This window comes from Dermacentor variabilis, chromosome 3 (genome assembly GCF_050947875.1).
Source record: "Dermacentor variabilis isolate Ectoservices chromosome 3, ASM5094787v1, whole genome shotgun sequence".
Taxonomy (NCBI): Eukaryota; Metazoa; Arthropoda; class Arachnida; order Ixodida; family Ixodidae; genus Dermacentor; species Dermacentor variabilis.
The window spans coordinates 87922488-87944323 of NC_134570.1; the positions used below are offsets into that span (position 1 = coordinate 87922488).

At 41.6% G+C, this 21836-nt stretch overlaps 1 protein-coding gene across 1 annotated transcript in view; it reads right to left on the bottom strand.

Moving 5' to 3' along the window:
* Positions 1–7797: 7797 nt before the first annotated feature.
* The window catches only part of LOC142576007 (ceramide-1-phosphate transfer protein), a 29354-nt gene continuing 15315 nt past the window's right edge, over positions 7798–21836 (bottom strand). Inside the window, exon 4 of the mRNA XM_075685880.1 lies at positions 7798–14272. Within this exon, the coding sequence (XP_075541995.1) occupies positions 14138–14272 (135 nt within the window). The 3' untranslated portion in view covers positions 7798–14137. The remainder of the gene's footprint in view (positions 14273–21836) is intronic.

Consider the following 21836-nt stretch of genomic DNA (forward strand, 5'->3'; position numbering starts at 1 on the left):
GTACGCCTTGCGAGTTGTCAGTGCTAGGAGGTGTTCGATCCCCAGCAGACGACGAGGTCGTCACAATTTTCTTTTGCTGAGTAGCATGCAGAAATCGCGCTTACGGAGCAGCTTGAATTATTTCAACCTTGGCAAGGGCAAATGACAAGACAGCAAAGTACCCGAAGTTTCAACGTTGCGCTGAACGCGGTACCGTTCAGTTGCATTTTCTTGTCGGTTTTCAAGCATGAATTTCCCGATGCATCTTGAAAGCTTATCTTGCCTCTTATTAAATTTGACAGAGCGAAAGTGTAGGCTATCGTAATGAATTTGCTACGTTAGCATTAAATCCGTGGCTTGAATAAAACATGACATGCACGTTAAGTTGCACCTCTTCTCTGGATAATTTTTTTTTTCTTGCACAGAAACCAATAAACATTGACTATGTTGCGAACTTTGTATCCTTACTGCATCTGTGGGAACACTTGCTCTGCAAGGTAATTAACTGTACAGCTAGTAGATTAAGTAAATTGCTTGCTATAGTGGCACAGCGACAACGTACCCTCCTGCACAATCATATAGAACTCGTGCAACAATGCGAAAAGTAGGTAAACGGCCTGTTCTTGTGGGGATAAAACAGTATAAAACGACACGCTGAAGAAAAGTAAATCAAAACTGTGCAGTGAAGTCAGCCAGTACAAGCAGTTCTTGCACGTTCACGGCTGATTAAGTGTGCAGAAACATTCATGCCTTACATGTTTCTAGTAAGTTTCTAATAAGTTTGTGATCACATATATTAGTGTGTAAAACCATATAATGATATCGGCTGCGATTACTATCTTTATAAGTAATTAAATACCATGCTACTTGCAAGAACATATATAACCCGAGGATTTTAGAACAAATTTCTGCATTTCAATTATGCACAATATGTGGTTTATTCAATAAAAGAACACAAACTGGGCTTTTTTGCAATGACAAACTTATTGCAAACTTTACTTACATACAGGCAAGAAAAAAAATTATCGACAGAAATATTGTTCTTCAATTTGTTCACCTGCCACTGTGGCTATAGCATTCTGCTGCTAACACAAGGCGAGGGGTTGTTTTGCCAGCCATGGAAGTCGCATTTCGATGGGAGTCATAGGTGATAAAAAAAGCTCTTGCACTTAGACTTAGTTCATCACCTTTTATTGAACCCTTACACTTCAAAATACTATTGCATAGGGGGCATGCTTATGCAAAATCTAACACCAATAGAAAGCAAAGGGCAGAATTGTAAAACAACCATGTTTCGTGATAATTCAAGTGTGTAAATATTCATTGCATCAATATGTATTGTTCAACAGCACTGCACAAATAAGCATGACCAGGTATAGCAAGTACTCTGTCAGGAAGCTGGTTCTACAGATGTATAATGTCAAGGCATCAATGCTCATACTACATATATGTCGCACACATAGCACAAAGAAAACCTTTTTCAAGAGTTGTCCCTTCTGGCAGATATGAGTGGGCCATAAGCAGCAGAAACTTTATTGCAGGACGTTGTGTAATACCGCTTATGAAAGAATTGAGAGTGAAGAGGCTTTTAACAGCAGTACCTCATGCTGCTCTAATAAGAGGAATGATGAGCAAAAACATTTCTGGTAGAGCACTTAAACGGTAACTTTCTGAAAGGCAGAAAATTCCAGGTGAGAGTTGGAGGTACATTTGGCCCACACACACCAACAACACGGGCATACTACAAGAAACACTACAGCCTATGGTGTATTACAGTCTATGGGAAAGCTATCTTATACAGAAATCAAGAATGATGCAACAAGCCCTCGACAACACTGCAAACTTTCTTGGCCAGTCTGGCCTCTCGCTTTCTGATAAGTCAGCTCATATCAACGTCGGAAAAAAAAGAAAAACTGAAATCAAGAACTACCCCAGATTGCACATTGTGATCCACATAGCTGGACAAATGTGCCCACAAGTCAACATCCACAAATCCTCAGCTAGTGTAAGCCCATGACGGCAGAGCCAGCACGTGGATGAAACAATTATGCAATGCCTGGACGCAACTTCCACACCTGGTGAAAAGAATAATCTCGAAATAATGGGGGTGGACAAGTGGATACTATAGAAAATCGCAGATGCTGTGCTTGTGTCCAAGGTATGGTACGGTATGAATTACCAGCAGCACACAAAAAAGACAACTCATCGAATACAGGCATCGGGTAGTAATAACAGGTCTTTCCAACTTTACCATGCTTGAAGACCTCTATGAGAAAGAGCTAACGAACAAGCACCTAGACAGTAGAGTTGCAGCCTGCAGCACAAATTCTTTGTCTCAAGAGCTCAGAACCTCGTCCCAAGATACTATGCCAGCTAGCATATGAGATGCAAAGACGACTACCCCTCCCTTCAGAAACACAACCTCGGGAGTGCCTGAACTTGAAACACAACAGGCCCATACCGTGGAATATGGGGGCAAACAATTAGGCCAGGAGACTATATGCAACTGCCAAACACACAGAGGAGGTTGCTAATCATGAAGCTGCAAGCAAACATAAGGCACATATGGCATGGCAATAGCAGTGTAACAGTAGTATGACACTACATAAAGCTAAACCCCATATAAGTGAGTACCATTCCAGGTCATCCTACACCTAGAAAAGCTGAACTGAAAGATATCAAAGCAGCACTTGTAGTGCAGATTACACCTTGCACAACAACAACACCCTGCATGGATTCACCAGAAACTATTTGGGCCTGCACATCACACAAGATTGTCAGGAAAATCAGGAGATTGACACGTGACTTGCAAGCACATGGCCAGAAATTAAATTACAGGATACATAGCCGTGCAGATATTCCAGGACACAAGCGGGCTTATAAGCCCGACATAATAACTGAAAACTAGATGAGTTTCTGTGTATTCATTATTAACTAAAGTGCAACAGATTGACAACAGACAAGAACGAAGCGCTCTGTGTGTTCACTTCGTTCCTGTTCATCGTATTTCTGTTGCACTATAGTTAATTACTATAGATTGTAACACCAGAACTTGATACAAACATGCACACTATAGGATGCAGACAAATGCTCAGGACAAACTCCTGAATGTTTGCATCCTGGTACTTATGAAAGTGAACGGTTTCATTCCATGGCTGTCAATGAGACGGAGAGAAAACTTGATTGTGTTCGTGGAATAAGAACGCATTGATAAGCTTAGACATATAGTCATTGCTTAACACTTTCGAAATGAATAATTATAGCTTGCTATCGACATTGAAGCAGCCTTTCGACAGCAAGAAAAGGAATCAGTTTTTCCAGCTCTGAACATTGAATTGCAGGAAATGCAAGCAGACACAAAATTCTGCCAATATAATGTGTTTAGGAATACCAAATTGGAACAAACATTGAGGCTTGCATTTGTACTTCCTCTGGCTGAGCAATGTAGTTTGAAATGACTCCCATAAGCATGTCGTAACAATGTTGATCTAATACAGGTTAAATGCATGACTAGCTAACACGCCCTTACCTACGCTCTTTCTAGCTTAAGAAATCTGGAAGATTGCTATAAATTACAGTGAAGAAACTATAATATCTAATAACATTAATAATATAATAATAATATTTATTTCCACAGAACAGGCTAACCGTGAGAGGCGTGCGAGGCTGAGCAGAAAGCTGAAAAATTCTACGGCAAGTGCGCCTGTCGTGGGCCTACGATCCTGCATTATGAATAACGCGTACTGATATGGTCTTCTTGTTAGAAGTTCCGAGTATACTACCAGCGCGAGACACGGGACAAGTGGACGAGAAGCGTGTCTTTTAGAATGCTATGTTACAACGTACAGGTTTCTACAAAAGTGACGGTAACTGCTCGAAACATTTGATGCGTTGGCTTTTGCGCCTTTAGAAATATTTATAGAGGGCTCCCATATATAGAGGGCTCCCATATTCGCAGCGCAAGCACGGCGATGGACGAACCAGGCTAGCGCTAAGGTTGAATTTCACAACACAATTTTCATTCCACGTCGTAATCACACAGATCGTTTGAGGCTTCGTTCAGGGGCACACGCGGGCGTTCGGGTTGGTGCTTCTTGATGCGTTTGGCGTAAGAATATGGCTAGGAGCAGGCACCACATATGCGCAATGACGGGCAATACACACGCATCATTTCTCCAGAAGCTGACGCCTAGCACGGGTAGCGCGAGGATCTTGTTGGGCTGACACAACTTCGTGGCAGCCGAATTCCGAATACTGCATATACGGTGAGGGCAGCTATATGAACTTGTCGATAGGCCGGCCATCTTGTAGATTGTTGTAGCGCAGGCAAAACGAAACGGTCATAGAAGGTAGATAAGACAACACACAGCGCTGAACCATAGAATAAAGAATCGCTGAACCACCTGCAAACAGCTGTTTACGTGCGCGATGTCGCACTGAACTACAGAAACCGCCGTCGCGCACTCCCAAGACAAATCTTAACTAACGGTTTTAAATTAGTAAACGTACATATTATTTGCTTCTAATCAAGATAAGTCAATAATATTAGAGTGTAAACATTTTATTCACTACAATAAAGTAATTATGCAGCGTGTGCCACGAAACCTGGCAGTAAGCAACCCTGGGCGTCGCACCAGTCGCATTGTTGAAATCGCAATCATGTGAAATGAGCCCTCTAAAAATCGCATTGCGACGCGTGCGACAGCACCGATTTTCGTCGTTGCAGTCGCAGCATGTGAAACAGGCTTAACACCATAGCCATTGAGCAACCACGGCGGGTCGGCGACTCTTTTCCGCTGCGTGTTGCGAACTGCTACTATGACATGTCCTCTAGCAGACCGAGCGGCGCCCATGTATTGAAGTTCTTTATCCTTCCCAAAGCTTTTGATAAGTTGCTTGGCTCGAGCTTGTCTTCGGCCTTTGTGGTATTCGGAATTCATGTTCTTTGGTATCGGTGTGGCTTGTATTTGCTTCCTGATGTGGCCCGATATCTGGTGGGTCACTGCAATATTGCGGTTTCGGCGAGTATCTTAGTTCAGTCAGTGGTTGATGTCCGGCTTGTGTGGCCAGGACGACGACCTAATTAATATGTTGGGCAATAAGCTTGCTTAATTAGATAATTAGTCAAGATTAATTAACCAACTTAGGAAGCAACAAAGCTAGGGAAAATCCAATTAGAAACTTGCAGAGCGGTTTGCAAAACGTCCGATTAAACAGTTTCTGTCTTTCTATCAAGTATTAGTGTTTTCCGCTTACTGCAGATGCCCGCGAAATACAAAAAATACCACGTGACATGTGAGTGAGTGAAGAAACTTTATTGCAGGTCCGGCGAGGACGCGAACTGGTCGCGCACCCGGCTAGTCCCACGTCGGGACCGGCAGGTCTAGCCCACCGGCCCGGTCGCGGGCACGCCGGACGGCCAGGGGCGCGATCGGAGATATTTTGTTCGATGCGCGTTCTGTTCAGTTGCTGCAACGTCACAAAGTTGCAGTATGTAAAATTCGTGACAGCGGGGCGGAGAGAGCAGCCAATCAGGAAGCGGTGACCTCCCCGGAAGTTTACCTCCGTCGTTTGTCGTCTGCTTGCAAACAGTATACTACAAAGCCAAATATTTCTCGTCTTCCAATTGAATGAAATCTTTATCTAAAAAAATGTATTTTTTCTTCTCAGGCCCAAACACGTTTTCAAATAGCAGTACGTGTGACTACTGCAATTTATAACTATTAGGTTCTTTGCGTCGCCCCTAGGTGGTGTCGCGCAGAGCGAGAAGGAAAAAGAAAAAAAAAACGACGGGAAGAGTGGCGCACTTTTCAAGAGGCAGCGACAACGTCCCAGTGGCTCGCTGGCACCGATGATGTTGTCGATTTCTCTGTACAACCAACGAATTATTTGTTTCGAGAAACAAAAACGACGCCGGAATTCACTTTCTGCCATTTCTTCAAACGCGTTTCGCACCGCCACCCGCTCTCCTCCTTGCTCTAGAAACGCCAGCGCAACAACCGAAGTTTCCAACGGAAGCGCCATTTTCTAGAATTAAACTATGAATTGGATTCAAACGCGCCATACCGCAGCCGAAAAGGCCGCCTGTTGGATCCAGTCCAATCCACCAGACGCGCCATGCGAAGCCGTATGATCGCTCCAAACTTCTCAACTCCTGTCGCGTTCGGACGAAATGCTCGGTGGGCGGATGATTGACAGGAGCGTGTCGTCATTTGACGTCACCAAAAACGGGGCGGCGCCCCGCGGCTGGCGACGTAGGCGCGGAGTAGGCCAATCGCGCGCGCCGGTAACCGAACGAACGCGCCGAACAACCATCTCCGATCGCACCGCAGGATTCGCTTTTCTAGAGCGGGGCTACGCAGAAGCGAGTTTCACTCCTCCTTGATGAACTTGGGGTATGTCGACCCGCACTCCCAGAGCATGTGTGCTAGAGTGTAGGTCTGCCCGCAGGAGGGGTAGGCGTCGTCGCGATACACGTCCAGGTAAGCCTCGTGGAGAACGTGTCTGTCCGTTCACCACGTGACACGTCCGCTTGCGCACCGTGATTTCAGCGCTCCCAAACGCTCCGCTTACAAACGAACATAGCACTTAGTCGGGTGTATGAACGAGAAGAAACTGAGGGACCCGATTTTATTAGTCATAAGAAGCCAACAAATGCGCAGACGTGGGTTCGTATCCCAGCGGCGGCGTTTTTTTTTTTTTTCATCGACTTTGATTTCCACTTTATATTTTTTTTCTAATTCAATTAGGAACGGCAAATAATTTTCCATATGCTGCACTTGGTGTGATTGTTCGTTTCCGATATGACTATATATATATATATATATATATATAGCAAGCAATGAAGCCACGGTGTTGACCACTTGTTTTAGGAAACAGAGTGACGGAAACTCAATATTCTGCTACAAGTTGCACTAAAATCGCTCCATTGATTGCTTAATGAAAGGATGCCCACGTTTTAGGTGCATTTTCATAAGAAATCGCGGTTGATCGCGCGCCTCGCAACTGTCACCTGTCCCTCGCTCTTCCCCCCCCCCCTTTTGTTATGCCGTTCGGACTGCGCTAGAAGCTGTGCCTCGGTGCCAACGCAGAAACGAAACGACGTCCGTTAAAGTCAAGCAAGCTCCGCCCATCATCAAGCAGAGCTTTTGTATCGGCACGAAATGAAGATCGTGCGGCGCGACGCTACCACTCATGTGACGCTCCGTTGCGCCCCCTATCTCGAAGGCCAGAGTATTGAAGCACTGCTGGTGTCGTCCTCCGCAAGCAGATTGCGCCACCTGTGGAGTGATTTCGCCCCTTGCGTCTACACCAGCGCCAGTGCTTAGTAGTGACATCCAAAGAAATCTGGCTAATGGTCGCTGCCATGGAAGACGGGTATAAACTAGAAGGGAGCATTACGTCATGCATCCACCTTTATCAATACAACTCTCTGTGAAGCCATCTCGTCCACCTTTCCTCTCTCAAAGAGACAGCCCCACATATGACCCTTATAGGCAGGCTCCATCACGGCGATTACAGGTGCTCAGGAATATCTTTTTTTTTTTTTAATGCCGGGGATTTCATGAATATGAAGGAAAGAGCAAGCACTCCTTTCAACGAAACTGCAGGCATCTTGCTGCGGGAATGTTAGACCCAGATATTCTTGACAATGTTGTCTGGTGAAACCGACGTAAAACCAGCTTCTTGTATTTAATATGTTCAAATTTCGAGAGTTGTTGCAGGGACTCTTTTCTGGGACAGTTCTTGAAACATGGTGAATGCAGTTGCTTAGTAACTGTCCTTGATATCTCAGTCAAGCACCAAATGACAAATATGCACAGCTCTCCAGAACCATCTTCTTAAATTTATTTTCTAAAAGTGTATATATAAAGTTTTCTTATAAAAATACAAAAGCAGTTACTATACAAAATAGACATAACGCACAACCACTAATACAAAGCTGGAAAAGATTGTGTACAAACAAGCCATCCACTTTAACAATTATGTCAATTACAACGGGAAATGTGAATGCAGCAAATAAGACATCTGATCTGCGGAATGCATGTTCATGCCACTGATCTCCAGTGTTTTTTGTTTTGTAACACTTACACACTAAGCAAACCAATTTATAAATGACATGAGCACATTTACCTTTCTCCTAAATATATATTTCACAGTGCAATGCTAGCCTCAGTTAGCTTATGTAGCATTACACCAATCCCACTTCTCCAATTTGCAAGCATACCACTGACAATGCATGATTACCTGAATGCAAACCATCTATACAAAACACACAGCTAATTTTTGCCACGAATGTAATTGAGCCACCTAAATTTATGTTTTGGAAACCTCACACAAAAAAAAACAGAAGTCATGGACTACTCTCGCCCACCACAGGCATTCAAAACACTATAAAATCTCATAGTGCCCTTTGATTAGGTTGACAAAATTAGTGAAATATCGTGCCAACAACAGGCCAGGTTAAGGTAATACTCATCAGCAAAAGTTCAATGATGAGTTACAACCTATCTGTGTTGGCCATCGACATTTTCTATCCCTTGAAGTCGGCCTTTGCATACCCCTGTTACAAATAATGTGCAAAGGTTCTCTATCAGAAAACATGCTCAATAGTGCTAAAGCTGCATGTCAAGCTGAATTGTGTGACATTTGACTGCAGCTGAACAGAGAAAAACGAAACACAAATACAAACTTCATGTTGACTTGACATCAGATCACCTGCCAACATGCCAATGAAAGGTAAAAAGCAAAACATGTCAACAATGACACTGCATAGCATATGTAATCACACTGCTGAAATGACCATTAGAAGTATTACTAACATGGGATCACTCAATTCACAGTAATATATTTAACAAAACATAACATTTGTCAAATGGCAGAAAGTACCCTGCTCGGTGATAATTGACTGTCAAATGCTAAGTGCAGTTTGACTAGAGCTCCACGGGCAAGGTGCAGTGACAGTCATGATTGTCAAAAAGAATGCTTCCAAACTGCAGTAAGCACAGTAGAAATCTGTTTTCAACATTACCGATTAAAAACTGGTGCAAATCAGCAACACTCTGTTGGCAAATATTGACATCGGTACACAATTCAGGGAGCAAAAAGAAAGGTGGGGAGGGGGGGAGGGTCATGGACAAGACTTTCGTCAAACAGTGAAGCACATCTGCAATTTGCAGCAATGCAGGGGGAGATCCCCACGAAATCTTTAATAACATTGTAATTGTGCATGTTTAATCATCCAACGAATGTCGAGTGCCACTTAGTGACAAGAGAATATTAGGTGAAGCTGACAAAGGAAATTGTATAGACTTAAGTTAATCCAAATTTTAGGTTATTTCAATCCTGAATGAAGGTGCCATTCAGCACCCATGCATTTCTATGGGCCTAAACTTGCGTTATTTCGGTCCTATAATTGGCCTTCGACGAATAATTCGAACTTGACTAATCAGCCCTAGACAGGTTTTCACAAAACAACCATAGCTCAACATGTATGATTATGCTACTTATTTGATTCTCATGCGTGCCTTATGTTTTCCAGGAGAATTGGGCCAAAAATTGCCCACGTGGTGAAATAGGATACGAAACTTAAACAGATTTGGTATGCTTTACCGCTGACACCAATGTACTGCGGCAAAGCAGACTTTAGGAAAGTGGCCGCCATTGTGCAATAAACCCTTGCCCCTTCCACTTGCTAAAAAATTAGGTGAGGGTTAAATTTCTACATTGTTTAGTATCTTCAATGTTATTTCTACATTAGTTTCCTACTTTGGACACATAAAAAGTGAGTGCATGTTTAATTCGAGGGTGTTCGGCAAATACTGCCGGTCTGTTCTGGCGTTTTTTCTGCATCTCGCTTAGTTCGACCCACCAGATAATGGCATAAATTTTGTCGGTCCCGTCGAGGTCGAATTAACGGAAGTCGACTATACTGCTACACTCAGCAGCAGCTCTGTTTTGTGCAGATGGTTGTCAAAAATTACAATAATAAATATTGCTCCCTCCTGCCTAGTCTTGCAAATCTTGTTCGTTTACTCTTTGGCAAAAAACCCAGATCTGCACGTGTTGATGGTTACAGAGTCATAAACAGCAAACAAACAGCTTCTCTACCACGCTCTTCAATTCTGTGAAATCCAGTTCCAATTATGTGCGATCTCATGTAAAACCTACCCAATCGTGCACTACTGTATGAGGAGTTAAAGTTGTGGTGCTCCAGTAAAAGATGTAACATTACTGCTGCCACTTTACAACATTATTATGACAGAAATGTTTTTACATGTCCATAAGCAGTTTAAAGCCTGAAATATTCCGCAAGGAATTATGCTCCCAGCATGCTCCCATAACTTATACCTTCCAATCCTGTTTCTATAGTGGGAAATGAAATGAGCCAATGTTGAAGGCAGTGCACTCAGCTATATTAATCACGTACACAGGTGCGCAGACCGGGAAGTTGTGTGATGAACCCTGAAGGGTATTTGACTGTGAAAAATAATTAATTGACTACAGCCACTGCATCACCTCATTCAGACCTTTTCTTTCCTTTCTCCAGTTGCAAATAAATATACAGTGTGACATGGCACATCATTGCGTGTTAGTTGCTGAGACAGGAAAACTTCCTGAGAATCACTCTGAATTCGGCCCCTGGTGCAAAGCATATCACATGAAAGAATCGTCAAAAAAAAAAAAGCATACAAAGTTAAAATCCCATTAATGTCATTGCAAGTGAACAGAAGAAATAAGTGCAGAGTTCATTTTCAGGCTGATGTGATGGAAGAGAAACTAAACTGCATGCGTGTTGGGGTTGCTTACAATACTTTACTGCACTTTCTGAAACAGCAGTGTGTGTTATCTTCTTGCATGGCCTGGGACCATATTGACGCACTTGCTCATGCATATCATAATGCATAAGTGTTTCAGCTGCATGGCGTGAAACAATTCTTGAACTTAGCAATCAAACTTATTTAGCTGCAAATGGAAAGTGCTAAAGCTTAGCACACTTGGGGCAAGAAGACTTGCCACGGTTAACAAACCCAAGCAGCAGCAACATAATTGTAAAACAATCCACAAAAAGTGAACAATTGTACACAAAAACAGCAAAGGTGAACATTCTATCGGCTAACACAAAAGTTTCAATGTGCATTGTACATGACGCAAGGAGAGGTATGAGCAAAAAGAAGATGCATAACTGCAGCCTGCTTTCAACTATATAATATGTAGATCCATGCAAGATTTAAACAAAACTGCACAGCCTCGGTGATAGATGTGGAATACAAGATGCAATGAGGAGTGTGGATGCAAATTTTAATTGCAATTAGGTTAAAAGCACTATCCAGTCCTTACAGACTGTATTCAACAAGCACCAAAGTAAAAAGCTTGCATTCCATAGCCCAGCTCAAGCTATTAAGTTTTCTACAAAAGTTGCCAGAGTTCCCTATGGGAGTTGCACGCATGGTGGTTCAGCCTGCATGGGAATGCATGGATTTGCTTAAACTTCACATTTCTTGACTTAAACGGCTTTGTGACTTTGCAAATCGTTCATTATCAACTATACATTGTATTACAAATGGAAAAATTCCCAATCCTGCATGTGGACGATTGCCTTCTGCATTTGGAAATGCAGGATTGCTTTAATATTTTGGCCAGTAAAGGCAGATAAAGCCCAGTAAATAACGTCACAGAAAGGTGTGAAGCCACAAGCACAGAGATCAGACAAATCCATGTACTAGCCATCCTTCCTACGCTAGCTGAACAACTGCAGCACCAGAATTCCTTCTAGTAATTTATGCAGGAAACCATATGGCAATCCCTACAACATATAGCAGGTTGATATGCCATACCGAATGCCATGTACTTGGAGTACGAAACCAGTTCCGCACTTCCACTTGTAGTTTACATAAAGAAGTGTGCTTAACTTCTCATAAGTTAGTGCGCACACACACATTATATAATGCACAGGAGCTGACGATTTGCCTTTCTATGAAAGTTTTGTTCCTTTCAGACATTAGCTTGCAAAAGGTCACAGCAAGAAATTCCCCTTGCTACATCCTTTTTTTTTTTTTTTACAATATTTCTCAATATATGCTCATAGTGGAGAAGATAAAATATGCCCCATTCGGGTAACATGATTCTGACGTTTCTCTCAATGTTTTATGAATTGTTACAACCTCAAAAGGCACCAACAAGGTTCTACTGCATTTAAAAATAATTAGTTGAAGATAAATTTATTGCTGTAAGCAAACACTTACAGCTCTATGCTAAAAACAGTGCAGGAAATGGTTAAGTTACATGCAAGTCACAAGGCAAAGACTGACAGACAAACGCTTTTACAGCTGAGTCTTACTGATGGCTCATGAACAAGTTTTCCATCATGTGACAACACCTTTCAGGACTGTAAATTAAAGTGACATTGTACAATCATCCAACCCCTAATGTGTACAAAGAAAGATTCAGTCACAAGGAGTTTTGATGTCGCTGCATGTGGTCAGGTATAATTGAGCTTCTTTTTTGTGTTTGTAAAGGTATAATGGTTGTCACAGTTCATGTAGTTGAAGCTGATGGCATGATTCATTTGTTCTTTAAATCTTACTAAGGGAAAAAAAAGGCAACAAAGCCATTATCGAGGAGTCACAAACACCACTTCATTCACTTTCTAAAGGTGTCAAATCACTATCACACAAAACTATCTTTGTTATTGTCCTAACTTTCTTCACTGCTAAGCAAAATGATCTGAATACAAATTCCATAGAAATTCATTTAACTGCTGCATTGAACTTGCATGATTAGTACGCAGGCCTCTCGCTGCTGCACTACTGTTATCTTCAAGATCCATCACTCACTGTGACACATAGAATCAAAAGAATCAAAGGAAAAGAAGTACTTCGATAATAGATTACTTGCCCTGCATAAATTACAAGGCAATATGCTGCCATCTTCGACGCTGACATCAACGTGGACAAGACATGGTGCTGCAATGCAATGTCACATCATTCTACTTTGAGAAGCAGCACATTCAAGTAAACATAAAATACTTCAGTATGTTAATGAGCAATGGCACATTTACATGCCTTATATCCTGACTCACATTAGAAACAAAGTCTTGCATTTCGCTGCATTTAGCCACTATTGCTTTGCCTGATCAGCAATTACACCATAAGCAGCTGCGGAGTTGATTCTAAACTTAAGTGTCCTGCAACATACCACGCAACTACATAAGGTCTACTGAGCTCGGCCTTTCACATGAGTGAATCAGCCTATGCAGGATTTAACTTGACTAATATAGTCAAGCCTCGTTAATAAAGAAGTCACATCTGACACTTAAATACCTTCGTTATATCCAATATTTGTTATAAGCATATATTTCTTACATGCTGATAGGTGACAAACATTTTATATTCATGTTGTTATATCTGATAAATCATTATTTCCAGGTTTGACATCATAGCAAAGCCTCACTGCCAACTTCTTGTTCACATACTTTCTCAGTTTATATGCTAACAGTAAGGTATGCTGAAAATAACGCCGTTCGGGCTATACACTTAGAACGTTTTCCCAGACAGCATATTTTCTTCCATATCTTCTCTCTTAAACCGTAATGGCACAAAAGAGATTAAGCTCTACTCTTAAGACTGCTCTCACTATAACATTGACTTCCCGGCTGTAGGCCTCACACACACTTATAATCTGTCCAGAAGACCACATTGCAATAAAATCACGAGCATAGTGCTTCATTTTCGAAAGAAATATCATGAATTAAATCTGAAATCGAAACTTAAACATAATTGCTAAACAAGATATCTATACATTACTGCAGCTCAAGCTGGCACTTGAAATGGTAACTACTGCAAGAAAGGACAACTTCATAAGTTGTTATTAAAGACTAAATTTTCACCTCGCAGGTGTCAGGCACCCACACAGAGAACTTGCATTCACTCTGAACTGAGAGGCCAGTCATGGCAGCTCAAATGAGGCAGCACGGTGTACACGCAAACACATTTAAAACACTGTTGCCCGGCAACAACAAAAAAAGAAAGCTTTGTTCTACCAAGAGCAGTGATGTTCATCAGTTTGCTGAGAACACTCTTGTTCAGAGGGTCATTCAAAAACTGTCTTCACTGGGGGGGGGGGGCCACCGCTCTCGCGCACATGGTCAGATGGAGCGTTAAGGAAGATTAAGAAGGTTCTTCTGTTCGTAGACAGTCTGTGTAAAGTTGTACACTTTGTAGGCTTCCTCAGAGAGAGACAACACCAGTTGCCGCAGGTCTTTCTTTTCGTCGGGCAATGCCTTTCCAAAAATCTGCAAACACACGCATACCTTGGTGACAATACCGCCGAGAAAGCAAACACTACCGCTGAAAGCCAATGTTACAAGAAATGACACCAAAGCACATTGTTGCTGACAACTATTTTCAAGTAAACAGTAGTTAAGAAGAAGCTTTAGCTCCAGCCCAACTCTGATGCTGCCTATTCAAATACATGTAAAACGAAGAAACACTTTTCTGGGATAACCCCTGAGCCAACTTTAATAAAATTTGTTGCATTTGAGAGAGAAAGTAGAATTCTAGTGACTGCTGGAAGCAAAATTCCGATCTAAGGCCTGAATTATTTAAAAGCAATTATCCAGAATCGGTGAGTTTGAAAAAAATAGAAGCACTAAGTATACAAGTTCACAGATCTAAACCAAGAACAAATATTGCTTTTCTGTAAACTGCATCCATTAGAGCATCCTAAGTGGACAAATTTGATATATCAACTTATACCTTACGTGAATTTGTTACATTGATTACGAGGGTATTGCAAAAGTACTACTCAAATATTAGTAGTACATTTGAGAGCCATGTATAATACATCCATTTTTTTCTGCTTTAGTACACTATAAGATACAATTTCCAGAACTGCGATATTGTTTTTCATTGCTGAGTTAGAGCTGTAAACTTTATAGTTTCATTTTCTGAGAATTTGCGATTTTCGACAATATCAATTAAAACATTGACGACCTAAATCAAAAATTTGCTGCCAATAATGACTAGATTTTAACCTTTCCTTTTAAATGCAACAAACCTTGTCAAATTTGGTTAAGTCGTTGCCAAGAAAACCGATTCCTCCTTTTGCACATATTTAGATAGGAGCCCCTGAGGCAAAGCTCCCTCTTATGCTTTAGCTCGGGAGCTTCTATATAAGTAAATGAGAATGAAGAAATTGTTTTGCTTGGAAACCACTTAACCAATTTCAACTAGGTCTGCTGCACTTAAAGAACTTAAGATCTAGTAATTAAGGAAGTTTTTTTTTCAATTTGTGCTATTAACGTTTTTTTTTAAATTTTTGGATAATGCAAAATTTTGAACAATTTAGGTACTCAATTTTAACACTTTAACTCAATAATAAATAATGATATCACAATTCTGTAAACTGCACATACTCTGTAAGAAGCACAAACAAATGCATTTATTATACACTTCTGAAATACACCAGTCAATTGCAAATAGGACTTTTGCAAAACTCCTGCAAACATTTTAACTATTTCTTTTAAGCTGTAAATTCATATATCACATTCGTCCATTTGAGATGCTCTAACAAATGCAGTTTACAGAACTGCAATATCTCTTTTTGGTGCAGATTGACGAACTTGTATACTTTGTGCTTGTACTTTTTCTTTAAGGTTCCTGATTTACAGGTGTATTTGAAAAAAATTTAGACGTTCAAACTCGAAATTCTGCTTCCTAGAGTTGCTAGAATTCTCTCTCAAGTGTAACAGATTTCCCTTTTTAGGAATTTAGAAATGCTTATCAAAGCATTTCTAAATTTCAGATGTATTTCAATAAAGAAATTGGGGTTAGCCTCGAGATATAGGTTGCTTCTTAAAAGGAAGCTCTAGCTTGGGGTCAACTCCGAAGCCACCTATTCAAATGCATGTAAAACACAGAAATTCTTTTATGACAGAACCCATGCACCAATTTGAATAAAATTTGTTCCATTTGAGAGGGAAAGTTATCTTGACAGTAGGGAGCAGAATTTTGATTTAGCGCCTGGTGTTTTTCACAAATATTGCCAAAAATTTGTAACGTTAAAAATATCGAAGCACGAAGTGTACAAGTCTGCAACTCTGCACTAAAAACAGATATTGCAGTTCTGTAAATTGAATCTGTTAAAGCATCTAGAGCAGGCTAATTTGTTACATTAATTTACCGCTTACGTTAATTTGTTACAATTAGAGTTGGGCAAGTATTAAATTTTTTGAATATGATTATTAAGTATATCGAGTAGTGAACAAGGTTGCATATACTTATGGCAGGAATATTTATTTTTGCATAATTAGGTTTCATGCTTGCACTAACTAGTTAAATAAGAGACAGCTATCAGAGACAATTACGATCAGATTTAGACACAAGGTCACCAATTGTCATTAAAACCAACACGAATAGCCTCTCAACATCCTTAGAGACAGGTGGCAAGCAATCATTCTAAGAATGAATGGCTGTTGTATATGGTTAGCTTTTAAAAACACTAGACAAATGCTTGCCAAAACAAGATCAGAAGTTCTGGAAACAGAAAAAGAAAAGAAGCTGATGAAAGACTTGTGTGCTCTAGACACATGTAAAAGGGCCCATTGGAAGGAAAACATCACTGGCTGTAGTTGAGGATTGGTTGAAGCGTAGCAGATAAAACTGATAAAACTACTACACGACGGGACTGCCAAAAACACTAAATTACCAACAAGCTAAAATTACTGGTTGTCATGTAGGCTTCTGCCAAGAAACCAAAAACTAAGCTTGTTTTACCCATTTTTTTCTGCATTGCTTCAAAACCTTTAGTCATTGCTTCACTTTGATAATTTGTGATACTTTCTTCAGCAGTTGGTGAACAGGAACCAGACTGTAACATTCAGTTTTTGCAAAATATTTGGTTAGTATTTAATATTAAAAAAGCAAATAGTTCATTTTCAAACAGGAACAGTTAGTGTGTAATATTCGATTACTATTCAAAGGTTTGAATATTCACTCACCCCTAGTTGCAATGTTTACAAGGGTTTCACAGAAGTCCTAGTTGCATTATTATGGTATCTTTCAGAGCGGTGTATAATACATCAATGTTGTCCACTTTAGATGTATTATTAGATGCAGTTTCCAGAACTGTGATATTGTTTTTTATTGCCGAGTTAAGAGAATTGACCGCACTCGCTTCCGTGGTAGCGTGCACATGGCCTGCTACTTTTAAAGTGTGCATGAAAGCGATGCTATCATCTTTTGTGGATCACCACTATCATGTTTTCCGATAGCTTTCCATTCAACCAAGGCAGCCGCACGCAGCACAAGTGCCATGCATGCACGACCAGGTGCTAGCGCGTAAAGCAAAGGAAAGGCACATGATTCGTGCGTGTTGCTTGCGACAAGGTGCTCTGTGTTGCGCCTTGCTTCATAAGGAGTACCACACATGCTCTTGAAGAAGTAATAGAGAGACCCCCCCGTTTTTCTACATCTCAGATAGTAGTACAACTGACTTCCGTTACTTCGACTCTAACAGGACCAATGAAATTGACTGAATTATCTGGCGGGTCGAATTATAGAGGCTGAAGAAAAAAATACGAAAGCACACTTCCGATTCATTTGGCAGTATTTGCCGAATCTAACGTGCGCCCACTTTCTACGAGTCTGAAGTAGAAAACTAACACAGAAATAACATTAAAACTTCTAAACAAAGTAACTAACACACAGCCGACTTTCTAGCAAGAAAAATGGACATGATTCCAATATGAGTTGCACTATGCAGGCCGGTTTACTAAAATCAGCTTCACCGCACGGTTTATTCAAGTCAGCTTGGCCGCGGTACATTGCTGTTATGCTGCGAAGCATACAAACGCAGCGAAGGTGGTTCTTGTTTCGTATCTTCTTGCACCGCACAGGCAATTTATGGCACAATTTTCTCAGAGAAGATCATATCATATCATATGTACTTATCATATGTACACATCATATGTACATATCATATGTACATAAAGCACGTGTTATAATCAGATAAATACTGTAATCAGACCCCCTGTAAACTATAGCCCAAAATGGCTACGGTTGTTCCTTGAAAATATTTCTAGGGTTAATCGGTCAAGTGCGAATTAACCGGCCAAGGTCAATTTTAGGATCAAAATAACGAAACTTTAGATTCATAGAAATGCATGGGCGCCGGTCGGGACCATAGGTCAGGATTGAATTAACTGAAAATTTGTATTAGCCAGAATGGAATTAATGGAAGTCTACTGCAGGCATTTCTGTGCATACATACTATCTGTAGATGAGAAATATTTTTGGGACAACATATCATTAGCCATAAATTGGCTATAGACATTCTTCTCGATCTCTTACTGTGTTAATTTTTTACTGAATCATGAGTTTTCAATCATTTCCTAGTACAGTAAACTGCAATATAAAGAAATTGAACATAGGTTCACATTGTTTTTCTTAATTCATCCCCAAAAAGGCTAAACAAAAACGTTTTAAAACAGCCTTTACACAAAAATGCCATTGGTGAAGCCCGACTTCCAGACCCCCAAACAATTCGGTGAGCTTAAGATGGGAGCAAAAACACCTAGTCCGCACCACAACCTAATATTTAAACGTTCACGTTACACACTCGTAATGATACCGTGAGTTTATTGCTTAGATTCAGAAATGTTATATTATGCTGCAAAATCAAATGCTACAGCTTTTTCAGGTCGCACGCATACAATGATAGTCTCGACAAGCAAATCAAAAACAAATGCTATATACATGATAAACAGGGTCCTTCATTGTAGGGTTTCATATTTATTTTTAATTCAGAAGGTTAAAATCAAGCACTATCTTTAGAGAGAAAAACTGGGGGAAATCGGGATTTTTCCTGGTAACTTCCTCAAAGCAATTAGCACAGGCAAACAACAGCTTTAAACAGCGTGACACAAGACACAGCAAAAGAAACACAGGGCCGAGAACTGACTAGCAACCAAATGTTTTATTTCCAGGAACAGTTTCAACCAAATGCTTTATTTGCAAATGTTTTTTTTACCGCTCCTGGAAATAAAGCATCTGGTTGCCAGTCAGTGTTCTCTCCTGTGTTTCTTTTGGTGTGTCCTGTGTTGAAATCACAGCGGAAGAACATGAGAGGTTTATGAACTGTACTATAAGAGAGAGAGAAGTCTCGCTAATGTCATGCACTCTCTAGGACAGATGGTACGGGACCGCAGGAGTCATCTGTCGGGGTCCTGCCAACTTGGCATATGTGTATTCAGAAAGCATGCCGAAGTATAGATAATACAACACCTTTTGAAGCTTATTATTGTGTATTTCCTTTGTATTCAGGTGCCTGTTATAGACTATTTATGCTGAGAAAAATGTTGAGAATGTAGGCACACATAAATGGGCGAACACAAATGAGCAGGCGATTGCTCCACTCCATAGTTCGCAAGATGTTAAATTACCCTTTAAAGGGCAAGTCTGGCGATTTTTCGATGTCAATGGATGTCAATGGAATTCGCTGGGTACATTCCTCTGAGCACTTCCGTCATGTCCTCAAAAAAGCAGGTTTGAAAGTTGCACAGATTTTTTACATATGAATTTAATTAATTGACAGTTTCCAAAAATACTGTTGCGCATGCGCAAACACGGCAGCCACGAGCGCCCTCTACATGGTTAGATAGAGAAGCAGACGAACAACCAACGCAGCCCTAGTGTGTCTTGTGACGCCGGTTTGTGGCGGTTTTGATCGCGGCATTTTCGTGAAAAGGCGGGATAATCGTGTTGCGTATTGTGCACAAATTGCTTCACTAGCAAACGGAGCACAAGTTTATTTCAGTTTCCGTCAGAGAAGAGCTATCTGGCGAGCAAAGCATGGATAAGTGACGGCTGGAAATGCCATCACAGCATACAACTTGCTCGCTCCTCGCGGAGCCTGTTCTCGTCGAGCTACTTGCGGCTACTGAAATGTCATATGCCAGCACCGTAAGGTTATTTCAGCCAGCAAGCTTAAACGCAGTCGCATTTTGACGGAATGTGGAAAGTTCAAGATGGATGAGGACGGACAGCGCTTGCGAAAGCGCAGCGGTGTCACTCAGCTGTCGCTTACATGTACTTATGACAAATATTATAAGGTGATGTCGAAAGTGCGCCTTATATGACTATTAGCGCCCGGTACTACGCCACTGAAGTGATCGAAAAACACCATCCAAGGGCAGTTGGTGTCGCTGACGGGCAGCACTGAGCGACCACCGTGCGGCAGAGTTCACCTGGTTTGCTCTTTTCTGCTGATGGTGTACAGACTTCTTCGTAACCGGCGACACCCATGGCCAGTGAGCAAGGCCTACCATTTTCATCGGTGGCAGTTAGTGCACACAGCCGAAAGAATGGCGTGCTGTTTGAGGCTTTCCCGTATTTACCATACGCGAAAAAGGACCGTCGTAATAAGACAAACAGCTCCATGAAAGTTTGCTTTGTAGCAGATGGGCCGTATTAGTACAGTGAACTCTCCTAAGTGGAGCATCACACTCAGCGCCCTGACTTTGTCGGCAGCCGCCAATCGCCCGAGCCGGTAGGCCTAGCTCCCGGTTGTCGAAGCAGCAGCCGACGGTGCTTGCAGTGAAAACAAAGCGAGTCATAAAGCATTTATTTTCATGAGCATTTTAGCGTCTGGGCGACTATGTCGTGGTTAAATGAACACAGAGTTAGTTCTCTCTATACGCTGTCAGCAGCAAAGAGAAAATAAGGCGAGACGCCTTATTTTCTCTTTGCTTCTCTTTGCTTTTTTTGCTTTGCTTTCTCTTTGCTTGAGTGTCCGCACTTGCTTTCCCAGACTGGCCGCAGCTGCGCGCGGCCAGTCTGGGAAAGCAAGTGCGGACACTCGGCGACACATCGGCAGCGTGCTTCGACGACGCGCACTCCGCTCTTTATTAAAGGAGTGCATGCCACTCACATCAATCTTGTGCTGGCATCAGCAGCCTTCGAATTTACTATATTTTTAATGTAATCTTCTTCCTTCGGTGCCAAGCCTCGATGTGCCTGGCGAATAGTGGCAGTTATAGAAAGTAGATATTGCCACATGCGATCAGTTGGAATAGTACGCTTCGAGAAGACGAAGGTCCATACATGTACGAAAACTGGAACGGAGTGATTGCATCTTCAATTATTTCTGCTGCAGTGAACACATGCGGTTGCCACGGCAGAGGCCAGGCAGAAGCCGAGAAATGAAACTCACTTTCTAACCGGATACTCTCACACACAGAGCGCTGCAGCTTTGCCTGTAGTGCGCCAGATGGCACTCACTATTTTGCGAACCGTCCATTGCCTAGAACACCCTACCTTGCCTCCTCCGCAGTTACAAGCCGCATTGTGCATGACGTCAGGAGTGTTCCATGCAGAGCATGCCGGGATTATGCAGACGACAGTGACGAGAGCATAGAGAATCGACAATCGTGAGCTGGTGCATGGCATGAGAAGTACCTGTCATGAGAGGTTGTGTTCCCTACAGGCGTAGGCTGCACGAACTTCCGCCCTCGCCATCCGCACACACAGTTTGAGTCAATGCCGATCGCTTTCAGCCGAGGTTAAGCCTATATTTAGTTAAATGTGGTTTAATGGTGCAAAAGCGGCTAAGGCTAAGCTGCGCAAAACACGAGGAGTTTAGGAATCCAGTTTAGGAAGGAAAAGCCTATGTTAATAATGCATATTTTATGTAAAAATCCAGTGTCTAGAAATTTACGCACGTCAGATAATGAGACTAGCGGATCATCACCTAAAATTAAAGCAGAGTGTAAAGGTAGTATGTGTAGTTGATATAAGTTGTGCAAAAGGTTTCGTCTGTGTGTTTCAATGTGTGTACATGTCAGTGTTATATGCATAACT